This window comes from Talpa europaea, assembly GCF_964194135.1.
Source record: "Talpa europaea genome assembly, chromosome: 12".
Classification (NCBI taxonomy): Eukaryota; Metazoa; Chordata; class Mammalia; order Eulipotyphla; family Talpidae; genus Talpa; species Talpa europaea.
This window is the reverse complement of record NC_140079.1, coordinates 91,985,672-92,010,375: the sequence shown is the minus strand read 5'-3', so window position 1 is coordinate 92,010,375 and position 24,704 is coordinate 91,985,672. Positions and strand designations below refer to the sequence as shown.

Here is a 24,704-nt window from a genome sequence, read left to right as displayed (position 1 = left end):
GTTCTGGAACACACTTCTAATTCTCCCTGAAAGCCCAAGTGATTCCTAAGAGGCCCACAGTCATACCACAAATGGGCTTCTGTGACATCTCTACAATACCAGGAAATATGTGATATCTACAGGTTTTTAAAATTAGTTCTTAAAGACAATAAGGAACACTTATGAACACTAGAATAAGAAATCAGCTTTTGTTTTGCCAAAAATCTGAGAAGAAAACGCAAAGCTTCTCCTGGACAGAAAATTGAATTCATGAGAGTTAGGAACTCTAAATATGTCTTTTAAATATGGAAAGCAATTTTTCAAACATTTCCTTTACGTTGAAATCCACTTTCTTAAGTATAAAATCCTTCTTTGTAATCATTGCTATGTTGCATCATGGCATGGAGGCAGAAGAGTCTTCCAGAAGCATCTGACTCTAAGTTGGAGCCAGGCCCATGAGCATTACAAAGGGCTGTCCATTGTATTTATTCTCCAACATCTTTCCAGCAACTGTAATATATTCAGTATTTTCCTCTACAGCAATTAGAGAAACTCCAGGGAATCATGCAGAGAGGGTAGCTGTTGCTATGTTTTTGTGTGTTTTGCCAAGAGGCAGGGTAAACAACTGAGCTAAGAGGAATTCAGAAGTCTACATTGAGGAGGGCTATACAACATCCTGGGCAGGAACCTCTCCTTCCCTGCCTATCCTCACCACCTCACAGCCCCAGGGCCTCCCCACCAGCTGGCTAATGTCTCAGGTTATACAATTACAAAATCATATGTGTATTCAGTAATTTGTCAACCCCTGGGGGGAGGCCTTAATTTCCACTTTATGAGTCATTGATTCTTCAACCTCTTGGTTCCATGTCCTGAGAGCAATGGTTGGAAGCAACCTCCGAGTTGAATTCAGATTATTCTTGCCACTTTAGTCATTGATTTAAGAAATTCTTAACCCATTGAGGACTTCCTGTGTGCCAGACAATGTGTCATTGTGTTTTCACACCAACCCAGTGAAAGAAATACTTGTTTTGTCCCCATTCTGCAGAGGAAGAAATCCAAGGTTCAGAGAATTGAAGCAACTTGCTCCAGGCTTCTCATTTATAATTCGCAGAGCTAAAATTCAGCGTCAGGCTTTCTGATCCAGAGTTGGCATTCTTAGCCAATGTGGTACTCGGTATTGGCTTTTGGAGTAATATGTAACTAGGAGGGTTTGATTGGTCACGGGCATTTTAAAAAAAAGTCACATCCACATAGTGGAATTTTCTTCCTGGTCTTACTCCAAAGTCCATCACACCTGAGTGTGTATAATTCTCAGAGTGACTATTTGGTGAGCGGGTAGACCCTATGTGGTTGTTTAAAGGAGGAAGCAGCTTCTCATAAGGGAGCCCTTGTTTTTGCAATGAAATTGTTTATATGTTGAACATTATGCTGTGCTGGTGGGCACAACCACTGCCGCTTAGTATTTTTTTATTATTATTTATGCATTGTTACTGAAGTGTCAATGATTTACATCTTTGATAGTGTTTTGACAGGATAGGATTTCCACTGCCATTTCAATTGATTCCTAGTCCTGACGATAATGACTGGGGTTAACCCAGTTCAGTGGATGTCTGCTTTCCCCAGGGCTCATGAACGCCTTCTCTAGGGAACCCAGCTTTCTGGTAACGAGACGTTAACTAACAAGGCTGCTGGATTCCATGCATGTTGGTAAATAGTAGTCCTCAGCTTGAAATGAAGGAAATCAAGGAAAAGATAAAAAAAAGGATCTCTGGCCACACAGGAAATCACCCTGATCTGGTCATCTGAACCCTAAGAATGACAGATGGGGATGGGGGCATTTCTATTGGTTGAAAAGTTAGGGAATCAAGGGTTCGAGGGATGGTAGGGAAAAAAATCCATCAATTATATTTAAGTCAAAGAACTCTTGTTTGCCTCTCAGTAGCCTATTACTTAAATCTAAACATTTGTATTCCTAAAACATATGCTCATTGTAAATGTCTGAACAATCCAACCCAGAGAAATATGGAGTAAAAAGTGACAGCCCTCACCTTCTCCCTCTTGCATTCTGAACATGCTCCTTGTGTATCCTTCCAAATTTCAAGAATAAGCCAATTGTAAAGAAATAGTTTGACTATAATAAAACAGTCAACTTGCCGGTTATAACTAGTGTTAACTTAGTGATTCAGAAGATCCTTTGGGTTTCTTCTCGTCAAGGGTGTTGGTGGTTATATGCAGATATGGGGTTTCTGTGTTCTTGGATCCTGGTAAGTAGAAGCTTAAGGGAAAGTTGTAGATAATCCCCTTTTTTTGCCCCCCCCCCCCGGAAGGTGTGGGCTTGCTGGGAGCACAGTTGATAACCCTTTTACCAGAAACAGAGATATCAGAGGGCATAGTCTTATGAACACAAGCCTTAAGGAAACACTAAAAAACAATGGTTTGAAACCTGAAAGATTGAGAATTACTTTATGTTCTATGAAATAATTATCAGGCCATTTTTACTCTGAAGTCTGCATAACTTTGTATTTCACAAGTGTATACTTTATGTGCATCTACATATACAGTACTTTATATGTATGTATAATTTAAAAATGTGTATTTATAGATAAAATGCATATATATATTTTAAGCAAGAGTAGCTTCCATTTATAAACTCAACAGGAAACAGTCTCCTTTATTTTGGGGGAAAAAATCACTGGAGTAGTTTTCTTAAGACAACTCAGGCATCCTGTGTCCTGAGAGAGGAAGTACTAGGAAGGACTTTATTTTTCTTAAGTTTGGTAAGACCCATTCTCCAAATTCCTCTTGATGGAACTGGGTAGAACTCTGGGGTATGTGGGATCAATTTGATAAAAGAATCTAGGAACCTTCCAGAAAGGAAGGAATTGAGATCACCCAAGACCAACATTTCTCCCCTAGATTCCTAGTTATAACCACCCATGGGAGGGCCCTTCTACCGGACCATGGGACTCTTCAGAAACTAATTCAGGAAGGCGAGTTTGCTGCTTTGTCCTTTGTTTCAAATTCCACAAAGGCAACTCTGTTTGGATTTCTAGTAGACTTGTATGTGGCATAATCCTCGAATCAACATTGCCACCTTTTCCAAATATCTTTTAATCCAGGTGTGGTGAACACTTTTGGAAATATTTGGATCTGATAAAAACCTTGTTCAGTAGGTTAAAGATTTAAGAATTATGCTTTATCACAACTCTAACACCTAAGATACAACATGGATAAAATTTAACTTGGGGAAACAAACCATTGAGGGAATAGAATTGAGATTGCAGAGCCCACCAGGTCCAGTCCTGCCAGCCTGTACCCGCCAACATCCTTACTCCTATCACACCTTATTCATCTGATTCCTGTATCCTCCATGTCCTACTAGCTCAGAGGCCATCCAGGGGAGCTGAACAGGCTGCCTGCATTCAAATCCCAGCTACACCATCTCCTAGCCTGCAACTGGGCAAGCTAGCTGAGACTCAGTTTCTGCCTCTATAAAATGGGAATCATCACACCTGCCCTACTGTATTGTTTTAATGACTAACATTTGGTAAAACAAATAATGCCTGGGACACAAGTGCCCAATTAGTAGGAGATATGGTAATAAAAAATGATTATTATCACAACTATCATGAATCCTCTCTTTATGCCCCATGTCTAGCACAAAGGCCGGTGGGTACTCAGTCAATGGGTGGTCAACAGAGCTGCAGTCAGTGCATTCACTGTGGGCCATCTGGAGCTACACCGCCCACACAGTAGCCGCCAGGTACATGTGGCTTGGAAAGTGTCTGCTCCCAACTGAGATGTGCTGTTAAGTGCAAAATACACACCAGGGAAGTCTTAGTATGAAAAACAGAAAAGTAAAATAGCTTATAATCATTTTTTAAAAATTTTTTTAAAAGATTTTTTTTAAAGGTATCTTTTTTTTTTTTTTTAAGATTTATTTATTTATACAAGCACTGGGTACAGTCAGAAGCACAAGAGGGTGAGAGAATTCACCAGAGCCAGAGCGGGGAGCAGAACAGGCAGAAGGACCGAAGTACGCTGTTGAGGGGAGCAGCAGGTGGCAGGAGAGGTCTGCGCGCCATGTGGGACCCTCGCAGGCGGCCGGGGATGGAACCGGAGCTGCAGAGGCTGCAGGCAGCTTCGCAGCCCAGCTTTTAACCGCTGCACCAGCAGGGGAGGCCCATCATTTTTTATTTTGATTATATTTTGAAATGATATTATTTAGCATCTTTTAAGTTAAAATGAATTCTCAAAGATAATCTCACCAACTTACTTTTGCTTCTTTTAAAATGAGACTGTGAAGAGATATAAAATGACACATGTCTCCATGATATGTCCACTGGAGAGCATAGATCTAGAACGTTCTCAACCTACCATTAACATAGAAAATCTCCACACAACCTCATTTACACTCAAATACTGTGTAAGCTTTAGGAGTATAGAATGAATCAAAACAATGATTCATTTAGGATCAAAAGAACATCCAGTAGATTCAGGGCAGATTCTCCATGCAGACTAAGGTATAGAAAGGGAGCTAAATTTTCATGGGGATTTTCCAGGTTCGCTGCATCCCTGAGATCCAAGAGTTGCGTCAGTGGCAGAAGAAACTGCGTGAGGACAAGCACATTCGCCAGCGAGTCAAGATTTTCTGGGCCAAACAAGAACAAAAAGGTCAGTTGCTTGATTTACACTCTTTAGTTTATTCAAGAAAAGTGTGAGGCTTATCCCAGGCTCAAGAGGTTAGGCAGGGGGCTTGTCTGCAAGGAACTCAGTGGGGAGGAAGGAGCTGCGTGTTACCATTTGCTCTGGAAGGACAGGGTGTTGTCATCTTGTTCACATGCCACTCGCTCAGGGCCAACTCCGTGTCTGCTGTCCCTCCATTTTGATAAGCTGGTGTCAATCAGTGTGAGGGGTAGGTATTCTTCTAAATTGTTGATTAGAACGTAAGTGCTGTTTTGTACTTGTCTTTCCCCCTTTTGTAAGAAATCACACTCGCGCGCTCATGCACACACACACACACACACACACACACCCCAAGAATAGCATAACAGGTACCCATCCCCGTCATACGCTGTGTCACCATTTTTGTTCTATTTCTTTTTCTCATTTTTTATTTTTTAGCTTCAAGTTACTGCATAGTCACAGTAGAAAAATTAGAAAAGTAGCCAAAGGGGCAAGAAACCTGAAATCCTACCACTGTTAATATTTTGGTGTACACCCTGCAACACTTTTCAGCTGAAGAGATGTGCATAAACATATATTCATATTTTATTAAAAGTGGGGTGATTGACACGTGCTGGTATATTCTCGACCTTGTCTCCGGAGCTGACTTGGAGCATCCAGTCGGGTCAACAGCCAGAGTATTTAAGGACTGATGTCAAGGACTGCGTAGTGAGCTCGCGGCTTTATGTATTAACCAATAATGTGGAGACAGATTCAGGATATAATATCAACTGCAGAACCCTGAGTTTTCAGCCATATAAAAAATATACACAGGGGAACACAGAGCTGTCTAAGGGGCCGGGGAGAATTCGTGGAAATTGTTCCCTTTAGGAATTTGGACTAGAGAGGAGGAGGGTGCGCTGTTGGAATCCTCTAAATAATGGCACATAGTCCTTTATGATTATGAAAACCTCTGAAAAAAATAGTTAAATGCCATTCAGTGTTGAACGAGTGAGTGAGTGAATGGAGTTCTGAGGTGTAACTGAGCCAGCGTACAGCGTGCTGACAGTGCCTGCAGCCACCACCAAACTGAACCCCTTGGAAAGAAGCACCCCTTAAAAGGGTCCCTGATAAAGGAGCAGCTTGAGCTGCAATGGTTTGGTGGGCTCAGCCCAGGCCCTGTCCCCTATGCAACGCGTTTCATTTTATTTCAGAAGTGGAAGACAGCAAAGCTGGAATCAGTTTAAAGTGCAGGCAAAGTGCAGACTATTTATTTCTATTGTTAGCTGTTCTTTTGAGCTGATTTGCTGCTGGTTGACTGATTGGTTTGACTGGCCGTGGAGTAGGGAAAGTGGCCTGGATTAAGCACCCAAATCCAGCCAGCACAGAGGGGCAGTGAGAGCACCCCCATCTCAACCCCCTGCTGTTCACACCCTGGTGTCCCTTACTGCCTTGTGAAGGCTGGAGAAGGAGCAGTGCTTCCTGAACAGGCCAAGGTCTTCTGCAAATGCCCCAGTGGACACACAGGCACATTCCCCCTTAACGATGAGACCACGAAATGGCTCTCAGGCCTAAAAGCCCGAGTGCTGAACACTATCCCCGGACCTGTGGTTGGCTACGACATCAAGATAGATCATGGGTAAAGAACTGGGTCCTACCTTTGAGTCCTTTGATCTGTAAACTCTGATCTGGTAAACTCCTTAAGCCTCAGTTTTCCCATGTGCCACATGGGACTAATAATAGTGCCCAACTCATGTTGTTGAAAGCTTGCGAGAGATGATTTTTTTTAAAAAAAAGATTTATTTATTTATACATACAAGAGCTGGGGTACTGGCCAGAGATGCAGGGGGTGAGAGGATTTACCAGAGACAGTGGGGAACAGAACAGGCATATTGACTGAAGTACACTGCTGAGGGGAGCAGCGGGTGAGACGAGAGGTCTGTTGCGCCATGTGGGTAGCTCCCTTGCTGGGGATTAAACTTGTGCTGCAGAGGCTGCGGATTGCTTCATAGTGTGGTGCTTAACCCCTTGCACCACCAGGGAGGCCCTGAGATGATCTTTAATGAGCCTTGGCTTATATTATATTGATAGTTCCCATAATAGTTATTGTCATTATCAGTATTATTAAAACACTGTCTGCTTGTAAACTATTTTGTGTTCATTTTCTCTGCAAGACCATGGGGGTCTGTGTGGGGACCTTGTTTGTCTGTTTCATCATGTGGCTCCACCCTTAGCACAGACCCAGGCACAGAGCAGGCAGCATATACACACTGGGTCAGTAGAGCGCTGAGCTTCATTTTACAGATGAAGAATTAGAGGACCAGGAAAGTGGAGGGTTTTGCCCAGGGTCACACAGCAAGGGGAGGTTTGCACAGGGTGTTCTCTTTGTCCAGTTCTAAAGCCAACTTGGAGACACAGAGATAAGATCCTCTCTTGGATTCCACTGTCAGTCCCATATCTCTCAGGAATCCTTCCTAACGTGACACATGGCTTGTTCAATTTCTCAGCGTTCTGGCTGTCTGTGTTTGCCCTGGGCTGCATTTCAAGGAGCAGGGTATCACCTCCTCCCCCCTGAGTGAAATGGAATTTTTTGTTTCCTGTAAGAGTCTGAGCTGAATCATTATGTTAAGCTCACGCACTACAGTTACTGCCTCTTTTAAGCCTTGTACATCGGGGTTGTGTGGTTTAGAAAATAAATCCCCAAGGTGACATTGGAATTAGACCTCAAAGACCTCTGAGGAAACAATTTGAAAATGAACATTCAACACATGCTAATTCTCCTTTAGACTTGCAGAAGGACTATGGAGAGATTGCAAATAAAAATGGGTTTTCAACTTCATCTAAAAAACCCTGCAAATGCGTCTCTGTACAAATCCGGCAAACAAACATATTTTTTGAGGGTGTGATCCATTTGATCCATTTGATCCATATTGCGCCCTGGTATTTATGGCTTGAATACATTTCACCAAGTTCATTTCTTGGAGCAACCTCGGTGCAGACAGAAGGTCTGAGGGAGAGGGAGGTCAGCTGTCGGGGTAGGGTCGTGGTCTCATATAGCCTGTCTCGTGTTACCCAGAGTCAGAAGTGATCCCAGACAGGGTTTTCTTCTAGGACAAAAGTGGTGTGAGGTTATCCTCGAGTCTCTCTCCATCAGGACAGTTGCAGGAATTATTTTTAAACATATGTGGCAAGAATTGCAGCTAATGAAATCCGAAAGGAGAGGCCTGAGTCATTTTCGAGACGTGGTCAAAAATCCCTTCTCGATAAACAGCATATTTTTAGCTTCATGTAGTCAGTAATTGTTTTCAAATGTGCTTTGTAATTGAATATCCATATTTTATTTGGGAATCTAGTATGAGTAGGGAGAAAAAAACCATGGAAATAGTTCCCATAACATCAGATCGTGTTACACACGCACACACGCGTGCTTGCATATATATATCATAACATCAGGTTCTGTTTCTTCTACATATTGTGTGTATTTGCATATATGTGTAAATACTCTTTAAATGAATTTATCATGTTTTGGAATTTTGAAGACAGGTATGGGCGAGGTTGACTGGGCAAAGGAAAGAGACTGTTCTTTTGTTTGCTTACCTGTTCATTTCCTACCTCATTCCAAGCGTGGTTTGTAATAGCTTGCAGAAACACAGAGAACATTTTTCGGTAAACGTAGTAAGCAGGTTAAGGCAAAGTTAAGAGTAGGGGAAAAATAAAGCTATTAAATGCAGTATGCAAATTATTTATTTCGAGACCTATATTTGTTTGAAATTTCTTAGAGACCGAGCAAAGAGGGAAATAGGATCGGTTGTGTAATTTAGTGTCCATAAAAAAAGGCACAACCCAGTTGTCGGGAAACACTGGACCCTCCCCTTACACGTGAGGCAGTGTGAGTAATAACCTCAAAACCCTTCCTCCAATAAATAGAAATAGGGCCCTGGGTTTCGTGGAAGCCACAACAATGAAGAAATAGGATCATACCTTTGTTTATTGTGTCGCTAGGGTCTAAGAAGTTCCTTGCATGCACACACACCTGGGGCTGAGATTTTCCCCCCATAGAGAGGACACTGGGGTACATGTCCTGAGCACCGCTCTCTCCCTAACGACAATGGCCAATTTCTTAGAGGCATTTGCTTCCAAGATGAAAGCCTGGGGTAGGGGTGGGGGTAGAAACCAGATTTCTTTCCCTGACTCTAAATTTATACTTTAATGATAAACCTTACCTGGTAGGGTTAGATTTTATGGATATTCTTAAAATAAGCACCTCGTCTTGGCCACATCATGGCCTGTGACCTAAAGAAAGGTGGTTCTTAGAGGAGATAAAGATGTCTGGGCCCAAGGAATGCTGCCATTTATCGCTCGTATGCCATGTGCCAGGCACTGTACTAAGCACCCTATGTTTTCCACGGAGCCCTCACTGCTGCTGTCTTGGAGAGAGGATGCTCTCTTTCCCTGTGGGAGAAACATGGCTTACCCAAGGTCACAGAGCCAGTAAGAGCCAGAGACCAGATCTGCTGTAGCCAGGAACCCTATGACCACCACATGCCTTATTGTCCAGTTACCTTGTGTGCCTGATAGGGCATACTGGCCTAGCCCAGAGCTTCCCAGCAGAGTACAGGGGACCCAGGGCTAGGAGGCCCTGCCTCCCATCCTACACATTAACACTGACATGGCCACAGGTCACTGGATCATAAGAGGTTTGGGGGCGGGGAGACTGAAGTCTCCAGTCCAAAGGCTACAGGCTCTATAACCTTGTTTCTGGAGACATTTCATTAGAACTGGAGGCCTGGGCTTCCTGGGTAAGGTTGAGGAAGTTCTTCTCTCTCACCTTCCAAATTCCCTGCCTACCTACAGATAAAGAACAGGGAAGTACTTCACCACCAAAGTGGGTGCCCAGGTGCAGAGAACATCCTGGTTTGTGGCTCGGGGTGGGGGGGGGCTGGCGTTGGTTGTGACCAATGAGCCTAACCTGTCACAAAGCAAAAAAGGTCAAATTTCCAATGACTGCCCCCAGAGACAGCCACTGTTGATTGTGTTAGCCCATAGAGTCTTCTATCCATCCATCCGTGCGTCTATCCATCAGTCCATTCGTCTGTCCATCCAGACACACAGGCATGTGTTGCTTAGCAACAGTGACACTGTCATTAGATTTTGTCATCATACGAACATCATAGAGTAAATGTACTTACATTACATTATTCTACTGGGTACACTTGTTGGGACCACTGTATATTTACGGTCCGCCATATCAAGCCACATCATTAACAGTGCATAACTGTAAATGCACAGATATACACGTCCATATATGTTTATAAACATAGAGTCATAGGTACTACACTACAGTTGGTTTTTATCTCCATTGCGTAACATTTCATTAACATCTTTTCATGCTAGTATATGAGATCGAGTGTACTCTTTTTTTGGTTCCATAAGAATGACAGATCTGTAGCATACTTTTTGGTAACCAATCTCTTTGAGTGGATATTTGACTTGTCTCAGGAGCAACTGTCCATAGACATTTTTGTAATACATTCTTGCTTACCTAATGAAGTGCTTCTGCAGGATTCATTTCCAGCAATGGACGGTGACCACCATGTTGTCACCCCAAAACATGGCAGCAGTTTATACTTAAGGCCACCAAGCTGCTTTGACCTTTGATGGGTGATGTAATCTCTGTGCCTTCTTTTCCTTCCTTGTAAAATGTGTATGTGTACGCCTCAGGAATAATTCTAAATGAGGTCATTGCTTTGATAATACCATGACTCATTAAGAAAAAATTTACCTGTAAATCTAATGTGACAAACCTAATTTTAATTTTTTTCTTGTTTCTCCTCCAACCTTCGTTCTTTCTCCATTTAACCTGGAAAAAAGGACTAAAAAATTGATGAAAAGAAATCTAGTGACTTCATGCCTTGACATTACACTCATCAATTTTATTTCTATGACACACCAGTGGGTGGGATGTTTGGATGGCATTGACTTTCATACATACCTTTTCGTTTAAAATGTGTGTAGAGCTGCACAGTTAGGATGTGCCTTCTGTTGAAATGCTGGAAGAGACCGTTCTCCATAAACTGAAGAGTAGAATCAAAGATGCTCTCCTTTCTCTGAACCGTCTTCCCCCAACATTCAAGATCCCAAATTTCAGTTCATGCAAATGATACTTTCAACCTCTTTAGCTTCGTCCTTCATTTGATTGTTCAGGATTTATCTTTGCTGTTATGTACATGTAGTGTGTTTTCATAAGATCAAGAAACCTATAAACCTATAGAAGGGATATTGAATAGATTGGATTGAATTTCCCACTTACCAACTCTGTAACCTTGAGCGGCTACCTACTTCTTTGTGACTCCACTTTTTAGCAATAAAATGACATTGTAGATATTACTGATCGCCCCATTGGTTTTTGTGAAATTAGAGGAACCAGCACTGTGCCTGACTCATGATCAGTGATCAGTTAAATATTGCTGGTAGTAATGTGTCCAATATTTGGTTAATTTCTGTCATTGCTAAGAATATTGACTTTGGGGTCTGATGGAACTCGGGTCCTGTCCCTTAACTTCTGTGTGTTCAAGGGCATGTTGCTCATCCTCTCAAGCTCCAGACCCACCCCTTCTGTATATGGGTGGGGGGGCAGTTAGGGTTCCTGTGAAGGTTAAATAAGATTAAATGTCATGTATGCTATTAAACAGGCACAGCTGAATGGCCAGTAAGTGGTGGTTAGCTTTAACAATATTTTTTAAACTGTCAAGAAAAATGAACAAAATTATTATTCCAGGTAATTGATCTATGGTAATGGTTCTCAATCAGGCCTGCATATTAGAATCCCCTGGGGGAAATTTGTAGGGAGGCGTCAGGGCAGAGGCCAGAGAAAGTGATTACATGGAGAGAATGTGTCATGACCACATAGGCAAAGCCCTAAGCCTGTGGATTAGCTGCTGCAAGATCCAGCAAACGCTTTGGATTCCAGACCTTCCTTTGTGAGGCTCTTCTCACTAGTGCAATTTTACTTGGATTAAAATACAAGGGATCTGAGTGTTTTGACCAACTCTGGCTGTGTGGGCCTTGTTCTCTCCTTTGAAAATGGAAGAATGAACCAAGAAATCTCTATAAAACAGAAAATTCAATGGGAGTCTATTGTACAATCTGGGGCCCAGTGATCCCCCAGACTTTGGGAAATTGCTGCTGTTGCCTTGGTGGTTGTTGTTGGCTTGGGGGTTTGGGGTCAAGGTTGAGAGTGAGGACAATAGATGGTGAACTTTCTGGGCTTTTGCAGGGGAAGTTGGGGCTGCAGAGTGAAGGGCCAGACAGTAACCAGGGAGCTTTGGATGTTGAGGTAAGGAGGAGGAAAGGTAAATTGGGTACCTGGCAATTTAAGGGTTTGGGGAGGGGGAGAGAATGGCATATTTCAAGTATTTTTGTACTCTTTAATAATAATAAAATCATAAATTTAAGGAGTAGAAAACATCTCCTAGATTGAGATTGTGAGAGAATGAAATCTGCCACCCCCAAAACATCTCTCTTTGGCGTAGAGCTGATTTACTAGGAAGTGCTCAGAAAGCTGGGTGCAGGTTGTCCTTTTGTAAGAAATGTTACAGGAATAAAGGAAAATCTCCCTTTGTAAGGGGTTCTCCCTTGCTGTGCCAGGAGGACCTAGTCTCTTTAACTCCTGTCAGTGCAGATCTACGTGTGCTTCTGTGGTTATGCCCTTGTGGCTGTGTCCTTCCTGTGACCTTCCATGGCCGACCGTCCCCTCCCAGCATCCCATGTCTTCAGCTGAAGTTACTTGGGAAGGTGGTTGAAGCCTTGTTGGCGAGTTACCTTTACGGGATCTCTCCCATCTAGATGGGCAGTAACATGATATTAATAAACTTCTGTTTGGTTTTTTCCCCCTAGTCAGTCTGTCTGATGTTAATTTGATTATTTGCCGGCCTTGACAGGAAGGGGAAATCACTCCCCTTCCCCACACAAGGGCTTTTCCTGTAACCACATTCAGGTCTGTCCATGGTAGTGCTGAGTGAAAGCTGGAGCTAATGTGGTCGGCACTGGGGGGGTGGCAGAGGGGATTCTCCTGCAGTGTGGGCCCCCCACCTGTAGACAGCATCGCCATACCTGCGGCCACCGAACCCTTGGTGTCTGCAGAGACCCACGGTCCTCACAAGAGCTGCCTTTTATTAATTGTCTACTATGTGCTGGATACCCTACATATATTATTTCTAACCTTCACAACCAGTTGAATGAGTGTGATCTGTTATTACTCCCATCTTTCACAGGAGGGAACTGTGACTCAGAGGGCAAGTCACTTTCCTTTGGTCACACGGCTGCTGAGTGGCAGACCTGAGGATATTTAGAACTTTCCACAACATCCTATGCCTTGCTCCTCCCACACCTTCCTCTTGGCCAGTCCATGAGTGTGTGGGCTGAGGGAGGGGCCTGGCACTTGGCTGTTAGCGCAGCAGGAGTTGAATGCAGAACAGAGGTCACAAGGCCAAAGGAGTCTGACCCAGCCCACACGGTGAGCCTGGAGGCCTGTGCCAAGCACAGGAAGCCAGACACAAGGCCCCTGGATGGCATGATCCCATTTATGTGAAATGCCCAGTGTAGGCAAATCTGTAGAGATAGAAAGTGGGTCAGTAGTTGGGGCTGGGGCCTGGGAGGCAGAGGGTGATGACTAATGGGGATGGAGTTCCTCTGAGGTGACAAAAGGCTGTAAAATGACGGGTGATGGTGGCGCATGTCTGCGAGCTCACTAAACACCACTGACTTGTACACGATAAATGAGCAAATTGTATGGTATGCGGTATGAGATTGGCATGAGATATGGTATGATATTATGTCTTGATAAAGCTGTTCCAGAAATAAAAAGGTGAAGGCATAGACTGCATTGCACCCATTAGGCCAGATACTACCAAAAAAATAGAAACAGCGAGTATTGGCAAGGCCGGAGAAATTGGAACTGTAGAGCAGATAAAGTGCTTCCCTAAAAACAAAGATGGAATTTTACATATGATTCAGGAATTCCACTTTAGGGTATATGCACAAAAGGAAACAGAGTGTCCAGAGATAACTGCACATACCTGGGCCCAGCAGAGTGTTCACAAGGGCCAAAGGTGGATGCAACCCAGTGTCGGTCAACGTATGAGCGAGTGAGATACATTGGAGTATTATTCAGCTTCTAGAAGGAAGTCCTGACATGCTACCACATGGGTGGGCCTGGAGTACAGTCTCAAGAGGACAAATATTGTAAGATTCCATTTAAGTGAGTGAGAATAGCCAAAATCAGAGAGACAGGAAGTAGAATGGTGGTTGCCAGGGGCCAGGCAGAGAGGAGTTAGTGTTAAATGGACAGTGTCAGTTTTGTAAGCTGAGAAGAGTTCCCGAAATGGGTGGTGGTGGTGGGTGCTCCACCATGTGAATTTCACACCACTGAACCACACACTTGAAAATGGCCAAGCTCCCAAGTTCTGTATTAAGTCTATTTTACCATAATAAAAAAAAAGGGGGTTGGAGATAAGAACAAAGGCACAGACCCCAAGTATCCTCATTGCTCGCTCCTTCACCTCCATCAGACTGTCTGGCATGACCTTCTCAAGGCCTCCCTGAGCCCCTGGCCCTCCCATCCCTCTGGCCTGCTTGCTCTCTGTGGGGTCATTCAGGAAGAGCGCTGCCCGCCTCTTGGGCATAGATCAAGAACTTGGGGGTTGATAGCACCTCTTCCTTGTAGCCTTAGGGAAACAAAGAAATGTGTCCTGACTGCCCTTCCGGACAAAGCCGATTCCAGGGTGGCTGGGTGCCTGCTTCCTGTGTGTTCCATGAGGCTCACACTAAGTTGTGCTTACTGTGGCAGTTCCTTTCCAGATTGTCTTTGACGGTGTGATGTATCTTAGTCACCACTTAATAATTTTCTAAGTGTTTCATTCTCTTGAATCACCCAGGGTATTAGTGGTTTACTTTGTTTATTGTCTTGTAATCACACCAGACTCTAAGTTATAAGATCACAGGAACTTTTTCCATTCTGTTTTGTTCACGGCTCTATCCCCAGCACCTGAAACAGTGCCCAGCGGGTGGGAGAAGCTCCATGAAGATTTGTTGATTGAATGAATGAGCCGATGATACACAGTCCTCTTTCCAAACCATCAGCTTGATTAGCACCCTATGGATAAGGTCATTTGAAAGTAAACAGAACTGTTTCCCAGTTTACAAACAAGCGAAAGGAAAATATATGTTCATATATAACATGTAAGTGGGCAAAGTAGAAAGTCTACCAGAATGCTAGTGGTCATTATCTCTTAGTGGTAATAATACAAGCAACTGGTGGGTTGATTTTGTAATTTTTTTCTTTCTAAAATAGAAATGCATGTGTTTATTTTTCTTTTTTGATTATCAACATTTTCTAAAATAATAATCAGTAGCATCTACATTCACTGTGTGCTTCCTAGGAGGTTAGCACTGTGCCCAGCTCTTCCTAGTAGAAGCCCAGTCTTCCCAGCAACCCTTTGAAGTAGGTACGACGTTGATGGCCTCCATTTTATAGATGAGGAAACTGAGGCACAGAGAGGTTGAACAGTGTTCCCAGGGCCACGCAGCAAGGAAATAGCAGAACTAGACAACTTGACTCAAGACTCGTTTCTCGTCCCCACCTCATTATGCTGCGACGCACAGAGGTTACTTGTGGAGTTGAAACACTCGGGAGAAACGTCATTTGGCTTCATGTGAAATGCATTACAGCCCAGCCTTGATGAAATGCTGAGGGCATGAAGCACACACTCCTTTACGCCAGTCCGCCTGGTTTAAAGGTCAGGGGCCCCACCCTTTTAATTGTCCGCCTTCTCTCTGCCAGCTCCAGCCCAGCCCTGTTGATGCCTGGTATGCACCCTCAGGTTCTAAATTTAGGATGTGAGCAGCTAAATTGTTCGATTCTCGTTAGTGCAGGACATGGGAATGGGAATGTTTAAAGGTACAGAGGCTAGATGTTAAGGACAGCAGTATTCCTCTTAAAATAATTTTGAAAATGTCCCCTTATCAAAGTGATACATTCTCATTATGAAAAATACAGACAAGTATCCAGAGATCAAAACAAATTTCCCATGCACTGTCACCAATGACACTTTGGTGCACAGGAAAACTTGGGGAAAAATGCCTTATTTTGTTCCATCTGTGTAGGAGGAGATAGAGAAGATGACTGCCTTTCATGTATGTCCCACTGTTGCTGTGTGGACTGGAATTGGCCCTCATTTGCTTTCTGTGGCATCTAGAGACTTGTCATCTAAGAGGTTTCAAGTGACATTTGAGTAGCTACTAACAGCAGAATGAGGCCTGCGTTTGGAGTCCCAAGATTTATTCAGTCCCTGGTGGGAAGCTTTCTTCCAACAGCTGTGTATCTTTAAGAAAGGTACTTCACCTTGTTGATCTTCCATTTTTAAACTGGAAGATGAAATTAATCTCCCCTAAAAGCCCAACTGAGAGACAAGGTGAGCTGAGTAAAAAAGACAGGAGCCTTCCTGGTGGTGCAAGGAGTTAAGACACAGCCTGTGAAACTATCCGCAGCCACTGCAGCACGAGTTCGATGTCTGGCCAGGGAGATGCCCACATGGCACAGCAGACCTCTCCTGACTCGCCCGCTGCTCCCCTCAGCAGTGGATTTCAGTCAATACGCCTGTTCTGTTTCCTGCTCTGTCTCTGGTGAATCCTCTCGCCCTCCCCCCCACCCCCCGCCCACACACACACACCTCTGGCCTCTACCCCAGCTCTTGTGGAAAAAAAAAAAAAAGACAAGAGCTAATGCTTAATTATAAATTCTTCCTCATTGTGTAACCATGAGCAAATTACTTAGCCTCTGGATTAGATCAGATTATATACTTGGGTCTGATGCTTTTTGATCTTACTTAAATTTGCCAATGTGGTGTATTGTCAGTTTACAAAAGCAAGGTAGCTCTAGGAAATAACCATATTAAATGTACTTTAGCATCTTCTGTAAGAAATTTTTTTTTTGGCTAAAGCTCCATTAAATACTTTTACAAAAATAAATCTCCGTATGAGAAATGTTCACCAGGAAAAATGTTGCTTCCCTTGACGAAATGGTTTGCCTTTTCTCTAACTTTCCCTTTTTGTCTTGACTACTAGGAAGCTCAGGGTTTAATTTAAAGCTCATTTATAGCAACATATTGACTTTCCTGATTAGCATATCAAAATCCTCCACTAAATCCTCAAACAAATCCCACATCTGTGACTTAGAAATGTCGCTAACCTTGTTGAACCTCAGTGTTCTTATCTGAAAAGTGGAGATGATACCTTTGCAGAATTGTTTTGAAAATTAAAATTGATATTGGGATACCTGACTTAGCCTGTGCCTGACATATTATAGGACTCAATAAGTAGTGCTTACAACAGTCCTTATCGTCATCATCACTGCTGTTGTCACTGTTGCCAGCCATGCTAAAGTTGCAACAGGCACCAGAAATGGATCACTTCACCTGCAGGAAGATATGGAGGTGACAATCCAGTCATCCCTATCAGCCTGGGAACTACAATCACCAGGACACTAGCCAACAAGAGTATCTTGCTATCATGCATCATAGATGTCCTCAGTCCTAAATCTTTGTATGCCGTTCAGGTCCGTGTCTTAGGATCGTCCCCTAGCAATGGGCGTGAAAAGTTTGAACGGCATTTGTATAGCGATTGAAGGTACCATTTATACATGAAAACACCTACCTTTTCATTCATAGATTAGTTCCAAGAGCAAAGCCTTTGCTGGGGGTTCACCATTTCAAGTCCAGCATCAGCAAACACATAGTAGGTACTGACTGCCTCCCACTGCCTCCTTGGCTATATTTTGTGCTTTTGGTGGTCTTGTGGCAGCCACAGAGGCTAAAAAGGACTTGCCTAGGAAACCAGATAGACAGTGGTTCCCATGGTGACAAGAGCCACTTTCGTTAGGCACCTGTTGCACCTGTTGTGTGCTAGGTACCCTTGTAGTGGATTTTTTTGTGTGCAAATATGTTTAAATATCACAACTACCCTGTGAAATACTGTTATAGGTGAGGAAATGAAGTATCCAGAGGGTTAGTAACTGGGCCAAGGGCGTGTTGTAGGTCGTACTGATTGGTTGGTTGGTGGCAGTTGCCTGTCTGACCCTGGAGACTGGGTGTTGTGCTGAATTGGAGCAGCCTCTACATTTCAGGGAAGGAGGGGAGAGTTGAGAGAGCAGCTTGTGGCCTACGGAGGGAGTGCGAGTAGGGTTTTCCTTCATTGGTTCCCCAAAGAGGGTGCACCTGCTCCAGGTGTGGGACCAGGCGGCTGGGTCCTGGGGACATGATGGAGACCACACGCAACGCCCTGCTCCACGGGGAAGGGGAAGTGTAGAAAGGAAGTCAGACTCTGTTGCCAAGGTCACATGAACACCCGGTGACACGAGCGCTTCTGAAGTTCAGATTCCACGAGAGACTTTAAAGGGGCATGGAATGGGCTCCCCCAGGCTGAGATCAGAAGTGAACTAGGGGGCCTCCCTGGTGGTGCAGGCGCTTGAGCGCAGCACCCTGAAGCTATCCACAGCCTCTGCAGTGCCGGTTCCATCCCCACCAGCCTTGGAGCAATAGATGGCGAGCAGACCTCTCCTGTCTCGCCCGCTGCTCCCTCAGCAGTGTTTCAGTCAGGCTGCCTGTTCTGTTCCCTGCTCTGGCTCTGGTGAACCCTCTCACCCTCCCGCACATCTGGTCTGTACCCTGTTTCTTGTATAATAAATCTTTAAAAAAAAAAAGTGAACTAGGGGTTAATTCAACATGAGTGTCAGGAAGCACTTTCCAGGATGAGGAAAAGACCTGGGCACCCCTGAGCCTGGGAGGGGGCTGGGTATGATGACAGCAGGAGGAAGGCGTCAGGGGAACTGGTGGGGAGCGGTGGCCTCGTGGGCCTGCTGGGGCGTCATTCTCCATCTGAGGGCAGCTGAGAGCTTGGCCAGGGTTTTAACTGGGCAGTGGCACCCTCAGATAGACTCGATGGATAGATGATGGGGCCGCAGGCAGGAATGGACTGGATGACCTGTGGCAGTGTGGGGCAGTGGGGAGGGGCAGGGATGGGTTTAGGAGACATTTAGGGGGTGAAAGTGACATCCTTGAGATGAGTGATCCTTTCTAATGACACTTTTGCTTGTAGGCAAATATTTCTCACCAATGTCAATGGTCACATTTTCTTTTCAGTGTGTCAAGGGACAGCCTTTGAGAAAGAGCTCTGCAGCTGGGGGTCTTAGAATGTGAAATCCCACACGGTCTTTCAGTGTTTGAGAAGTGTGGTTTCTGAGTCCTGGGGGTTCCTTAACTTGAGCCCCACCTGCCCCTGCCCTCTCCTCGCTCCCCAGCCACCAAAATAATGAGAGACTGCTGCCCCAACCCCGAGGGACAAATTGGAATAGTTTCTCAATTAGTGATTCACTGATTACACTGGCAGAGAAACTGTTTAAAAATAAATGGGAGGATTTGTTTCCATTTCACTTAAAGGCAACATTTCATACACAGAGTTTCTGCCAGTCTGAACCAGATGAGGACTGTTTATACCCCAAACTCATTCAAAATGCCTGGGATATTTCTAAAGGTTCGGTCTTGGCAGCAGCAGCTGAGAATGCAGAGATAAAAAAAAAAAAAGTCATAAGACTCGGCTGGCAGGGCTGGCGGCTGCGGCTGCGTTCATTCACAGCCAGGACTCACCAGGCTTCTGAAGACACGGCGTTTCAAAGGACCGTCTCGTGGCTGGTGGCTCTTGAAACTGCTGTGCTAAGACTCCAGTCTCGCGGCCGCTGAGTGAAGTGTGCTACCCGTGGTACATGGAGATGCAGGGCAAAATGCAAAAAAAAATAGGCCAACACTTTCCCTTGTTTATAAAACGTGCCTCCATGATTTTAAGAAAATATCTTTACCTAGTTGTTTAAAGATACCACATTTTCCAGTTTTTTTTTTTTTTCCTGCAGATACTCCAGCACTCGTATCATACCTTTAGTGAGCCTCTGTCATGCGCTAGGCCGGGGGGACCGTCTCATTTCATTCTGGTGCTCTCCCTGGAGGGAGGTCTTACTGGCCCCACTTCATGGATGGGGCAGCTGAGGTTTCCAAAGAGATTAAGAGATTTATCAGGTCTCCCAGCCCGTAGGTGATGCTGGGGCCCAAGCCAGCTCTCTCCTGTTCTAGAACGTGCTCTTACACTTTTCCTTGCCCTTGTTGCTGGCTTGGCTTCCGTCCCCCCTTTGGGGCCTTTCTCTCCTCCCCATGAAAAACAAGGCTCTTATTAAATGTCTCCCTTTCCAGCAATCAGAATCCTTTCCAAGATCAAAACTTGATAATCCCTGATACTGTGTGATGTCCTCAGTTCGAGCGCCAAATATTCCCCTTTAAAATACTGCCTTCAAGGAGGCTCAGAGCTGAGCTTACATTGTTAGTAACATTGTTTGGGAGTCGTCCACAGAAAGCCATAATTACTGCACTTTCAAGACTGTCAGAGTCTCCCAGTGCCTGCTGGCTTCCCGGGGGGTTCCTCTTCCTCCACACAAGCCAACCAACATCTGACACTGTCAAGAAAGGGAGGCAAACTTACCAGACTAATGGCATTTACCCCCTGAGTGCCAACACTGATTTCTTTTTAAAAAGCAAATCTTCCATGGTTGGTTCTTCCAGTGGGGAAATGTGGAGGGTTTTGTTTTTTTCCAAAATTTTTATGCAATCTTCAACTTTTCGATAATGATGAGGTATTGCTTTCATAATGGAAGAATAATCTTATTTTAAACATTCAGTCCAAGAAAATAGAAGAGAAATAAAAATCTTTGTCATCAAGATCACCCACTTCTCTGCCTTACCCATTGGAAAGTGTGGGATGTTACCTTAAGCCCCACTGTATAATGCTGGGTCAGGATCAGGGACCCCAACTCTTACTCTGTGGGGCTAGGGCATGATGGTTGAGCCCATGGATTTTGGCCTCAGAGAGACCAGGCTTGGAATCTTGGCATGAGCATTTGCTTGGCTCTGACCTTGGGCAAGTTGCTTGGCATCTCTGGACTTTCAGATCCTCATCAGCGAAACGGAACTACGATGACAGCATGTACCTCCCAGGCTGCTTGGGAGGGCAAGCCTTCATCTTCTCGCAGTTCCTCAATCAGAAACTTTTCCTAGAACACATTTCATGACTAGCTTTGGAATGGTGACCTCTCTTGGAGCAATTTCCCCTTTGGGTGGCTTTCTCTTGGGGGGTCTCCCTACAACCCCCCCCCTTCCTGCTTTTACCCCCCTTTGGGCTCTGACTGATTATAGTAATACTATATAGGTGTTGATTTTCCTGAGAAACTTACTTCCTTCTGTTTGGTTTCTTCTCTGTTAATTCTTTTAGTAAGAAAGTTTTCCCCAACTGTAGAGCAATACGTGTATAATATGTGCATTTGTGTGTGGGGGGGGTTCACCCATTTCCTTTCCATTGTTTTATCCCTATTTTTTTTTTAACATAGTTGAGATACTGAGTCATAACTTAGTTGAGGTAATGGAAGTGACTTTGGAGGGAATGAATGTAATTTTGTGCAGGGCAGCCACAGTAAAATGAGGTCCTGGGAATGAATTGAAATAGGAGTCTTGTTCTAAAAATTTTTATTTTTTCTGGGGGTGGGGGGTGGCAGGTGAAGGAAGATAGAGATGATTAAATGAAGGTACCCTTGAGAGACCTTCTCACACTTGCTCCCAACAGGGGCAGACACAATCCTCTGTGTCCCCTTGGCAACCTTGTTAACTTTAGGGATCCAACAATTTCAAATCTGCATCACGACATTTTACAGCAAGTGTGCCCCAATATATCCCCCCCTTGGTATTTCTCCCCAAGCTTTACAAAAGCATCATGTTTTTAACAGCTTCATCATATTTTACTAAGTTGGTAAGTCATCAGATAGCTAATCACTCCCAGATAGCTGGGTGTTTGAGTTGTTCCCCAACTATTTATGCAGCAAATGATGCAGTGAACACTTTTGCTTGCATATGTCATTGCGACATCTGATTGCAGGAACCTTCCTGTCTTCCTGGTGATACAGTGACCTGGTAGAGGTTAACGGCATGACCTTGGGCAAGTTACATAACATGCCTGCACCTGGTCTCCTGGAAAGCCTGGGAAATAACAGCACTTTCCTCTCTGCATGTGCATAAAGGGCACGGGTACCATAAGAAGTATTTGCCTTTATTGCTTGCCCAAAAGCCTAGAGACTGGGTACAATTTGGGTAAGGAATTAATCTGTTAAGGTTACTGCTGACTTGAGAATATGACCCCGTCTCCTCTGGGGAGCAGGGGGCGCGGCTGTCCCGTCCTTTGCTGTATGATGAAGAGCTTTCACTGCGGCAACTTCCCTCTGCTGTGTGTGAGCATCTCTTGGTTTTTGTACTTCCTTGTTTATTTTTCTGCCTAGAGGGGTGGATTTCTTGAGAGCAAAGACTATCCTGGAAAAATAATAATAGCTGGTGCTTACTGTGTGCTGCCCTGGGGTCAGACTGCTTGCTGGGTGCTTTGCAGGAGGGTTGAGTTTGCTCCTCCTCTGAGAGCCCCGTAGGGGCAGGCTCTCTGCCCACCCGGCTCAGAGGCTCACCAGAGACGCAGAGGTAGAGGGTGTGGGGATGTGGAGGCCCAGGGCTTGCTCCTGGAGATTCTGATTCTAAAGGCCTGCAGTGACCCAGGAATCTGTATCTTTTGCCCCAGGGGATCCGGTCTGCTTGAGGCCTCAGCTGGATGACCCCAAAGAGTAACTGGATGACCTTGTGGTCCCTAAATTTCTTCCCTATGTTGCTAAGGCACCATCTCTGACCTCCCCGAGATAGGAACAGGAGGGGATGAGGGTGACAGAGAGGAGACCTTAAACTGGGCTCATTAGCATGCAGGGCCTTTCTAGTCACATGGCCGTTAACTGAGGCTGCAGGGCTGGCACTTCGCCCGGGGATTTTTCGCTCTCCCAGCCCTTCCGGAACTGGCCGTGTACCAGCCTGCAGGGAGACGAGGCCGGAGCAGGGGCATGGAGACACCTGTCCGCTGGTGCTGGAAGCCAACCTTGGTGATGTCTCTGAGGGGGGCGCTGGCTTCTTGCACTCAGAACCCCTGCTGGGGTCTTCCCACTGCTTCCCCCCCCTACCACCGGGCCTCCTTTTCTTGAGTATTGATCTGTTCTGCCCAGATCAGGGGAGGGGAAAACACTCAGCAGAGATTTTATCTGATTTTTAATGTTTAGCAAAGTAATCCTTGCACATGGTTCTCATGGTTAGACAGACTTTTAGGATAGAACCAGAGTGGAACTATCATCACCATCTCTGCCTCCTCTTCTGTGGTGAGTGCTTTGAACTCTGGCTGATTCTCTGACTGCAGTATCTCTAGAGAGAGATCAGATTTTAGGCACTATCTACTGATTTCCTGTCCTGACAGATGAGGATCAGCTCACTGACAGCCGAGCCCTACCCTGCTCTAACTGTTATGACGCCCTCTTCCATTCCTTTATTTTTTTAATTATTTGTGTGTGTGTGTAGAACTGGCTGTGGGCCAGAGGTGCGGGGGGTTAGAGAATTCACCAGAGACAGAGTGGGGAGCAGAACAGGCAGATCTACTGAAATACACTGCTGAGGGGAGCAGCAGGCAAGACAGGAGAGGTCTGCTGCGCCATGTGGGTCAGCTCCCTGGTGGGGGATCGAACTCGGGCCATCCCCCTAGGCTACCACAGAGGTCTTTATTCCTTAATTGATTGACTTTGATTATTGAAATATTATTGTTTCAATAATACACTACCATCTTTATTCTTTTACCATTTGAGGGATTGGGGGTGTGCTACCTACATACAATTGTGACTATGAAACACTCAAATAACCACCATCCCAGTTAAGGAAATAGAGCAACACTTTTAAAGCCTCCCTGGCCCCTATGAAGCCATGGGCCCTTGCTTGTAATAACCACCCTATTGCTTTTCTCTACAGTTCTTCTCTTGTGTGTGCCCCTCCACATGGATTTGCTATACACACGCATGCGCGTGCGCTTCTGTGCCTCCACCCTTCCCTTCGACCCTGGTAGGGGAACTGCCGTCCCGTGTGCCCCACTTGTGTCCCTGCTGTGTACTCACTGCTCATGGAGGCCACGGGTGGTTTATCCGGGCGATGGACATTCTTATTATTTGCAGTTTGCTGTTCTTGCGAACACCCCAGTTCCCAGCACACAGTACATCCTGGGTTTCTCCCAGGGGTGGATGCAGAGGCAGAACTGCAGCATTGCGGGGAGCAGGCAGACTATTTCTCTTGAAAGCCAGTTTTCCTGTGTGGTCACAGCAAGGGACAGCTTCCACCTATGAGACTCTGACTTGAGTGACCAAGGTGGGCGAGGCTTTGAGGCTGCCCAAGCTCACCAGGGGACCGCACACCCAGCCTCATTCCCACCCATCAACCCTAGTTAATATCTTGACTTTGCCATTTAAAGGAGCTCCTTCCACTCTCCTCCCTCATGATTTCTGTGTAATGATTGAAACTGCTCATACGGGCTTTCCCCAGGCAAGGTCCAAGTGCAGGGAGTGTGTGGAGAGGTTATCAGAAGCACAGATAGGATCTGATGAAAACCCCAAGACAAAGGCAAGCAGGTGAGTTCTTGCTTCAGGCTGTGTGGAGCAACTAAAAAACCCCAGGGGCTGGGAAGGCCTCCTGTCTGCCAGCCCTCCCCTCTGTGCTAGGAGCCTCCAGCATCTGTCGCAGTGGTAGACACAAAGGTCATTCAAGCAGTTAAGATGGGGATTCAGCAGGCAACCAGCTTGAGCTTGGACATCGAGGGGGAATTCTACACTCCTCTTGTTAGGGGGAAAAGGATGTCCTAAAGCTAATTCCATACAGGCTTTGTGAACTCCACCCCCACCCCAGACCAAAGCCATCAGGACATTGGGAAAGACAAATCCCTTAAAGTTCCCTTTAAGCGCGCGGGTGACGACCCACAGCCAGGCAACCCGTTTTTATATCGGGGTTGCTCCGTAACACTCTGAGTGGCTCTAAGGTGCTTTTCCATCATGTTTCTTTAAAAGGAGTGAAAGGACTCCA

General features: G+C 45.1%; 1 protein-coding gene across 1 annotated transcript in view; it reads left to right on the top strand.

The window, feature by feature from the left end:
* IQCK (IQ motif containing K) overlaps positions 1–24,704 on the top strand; it is a gene marked incomplete at both ends in the record, with an annotated part of 92,096 nt that overhangs the window by 65,142 nt on the left and 2,250 nt on the right. Inside the window, one exon of the mRNA XM_084249372.1 lies at positions 4,542–4,653. Coding sequence (XP_084105498.1) covers positions 4,542–4,653 — 112 coding nt within the window. The remainder of the gene's footprint in view (positions 1–4,541; positions 4,654–24,704) is intronic.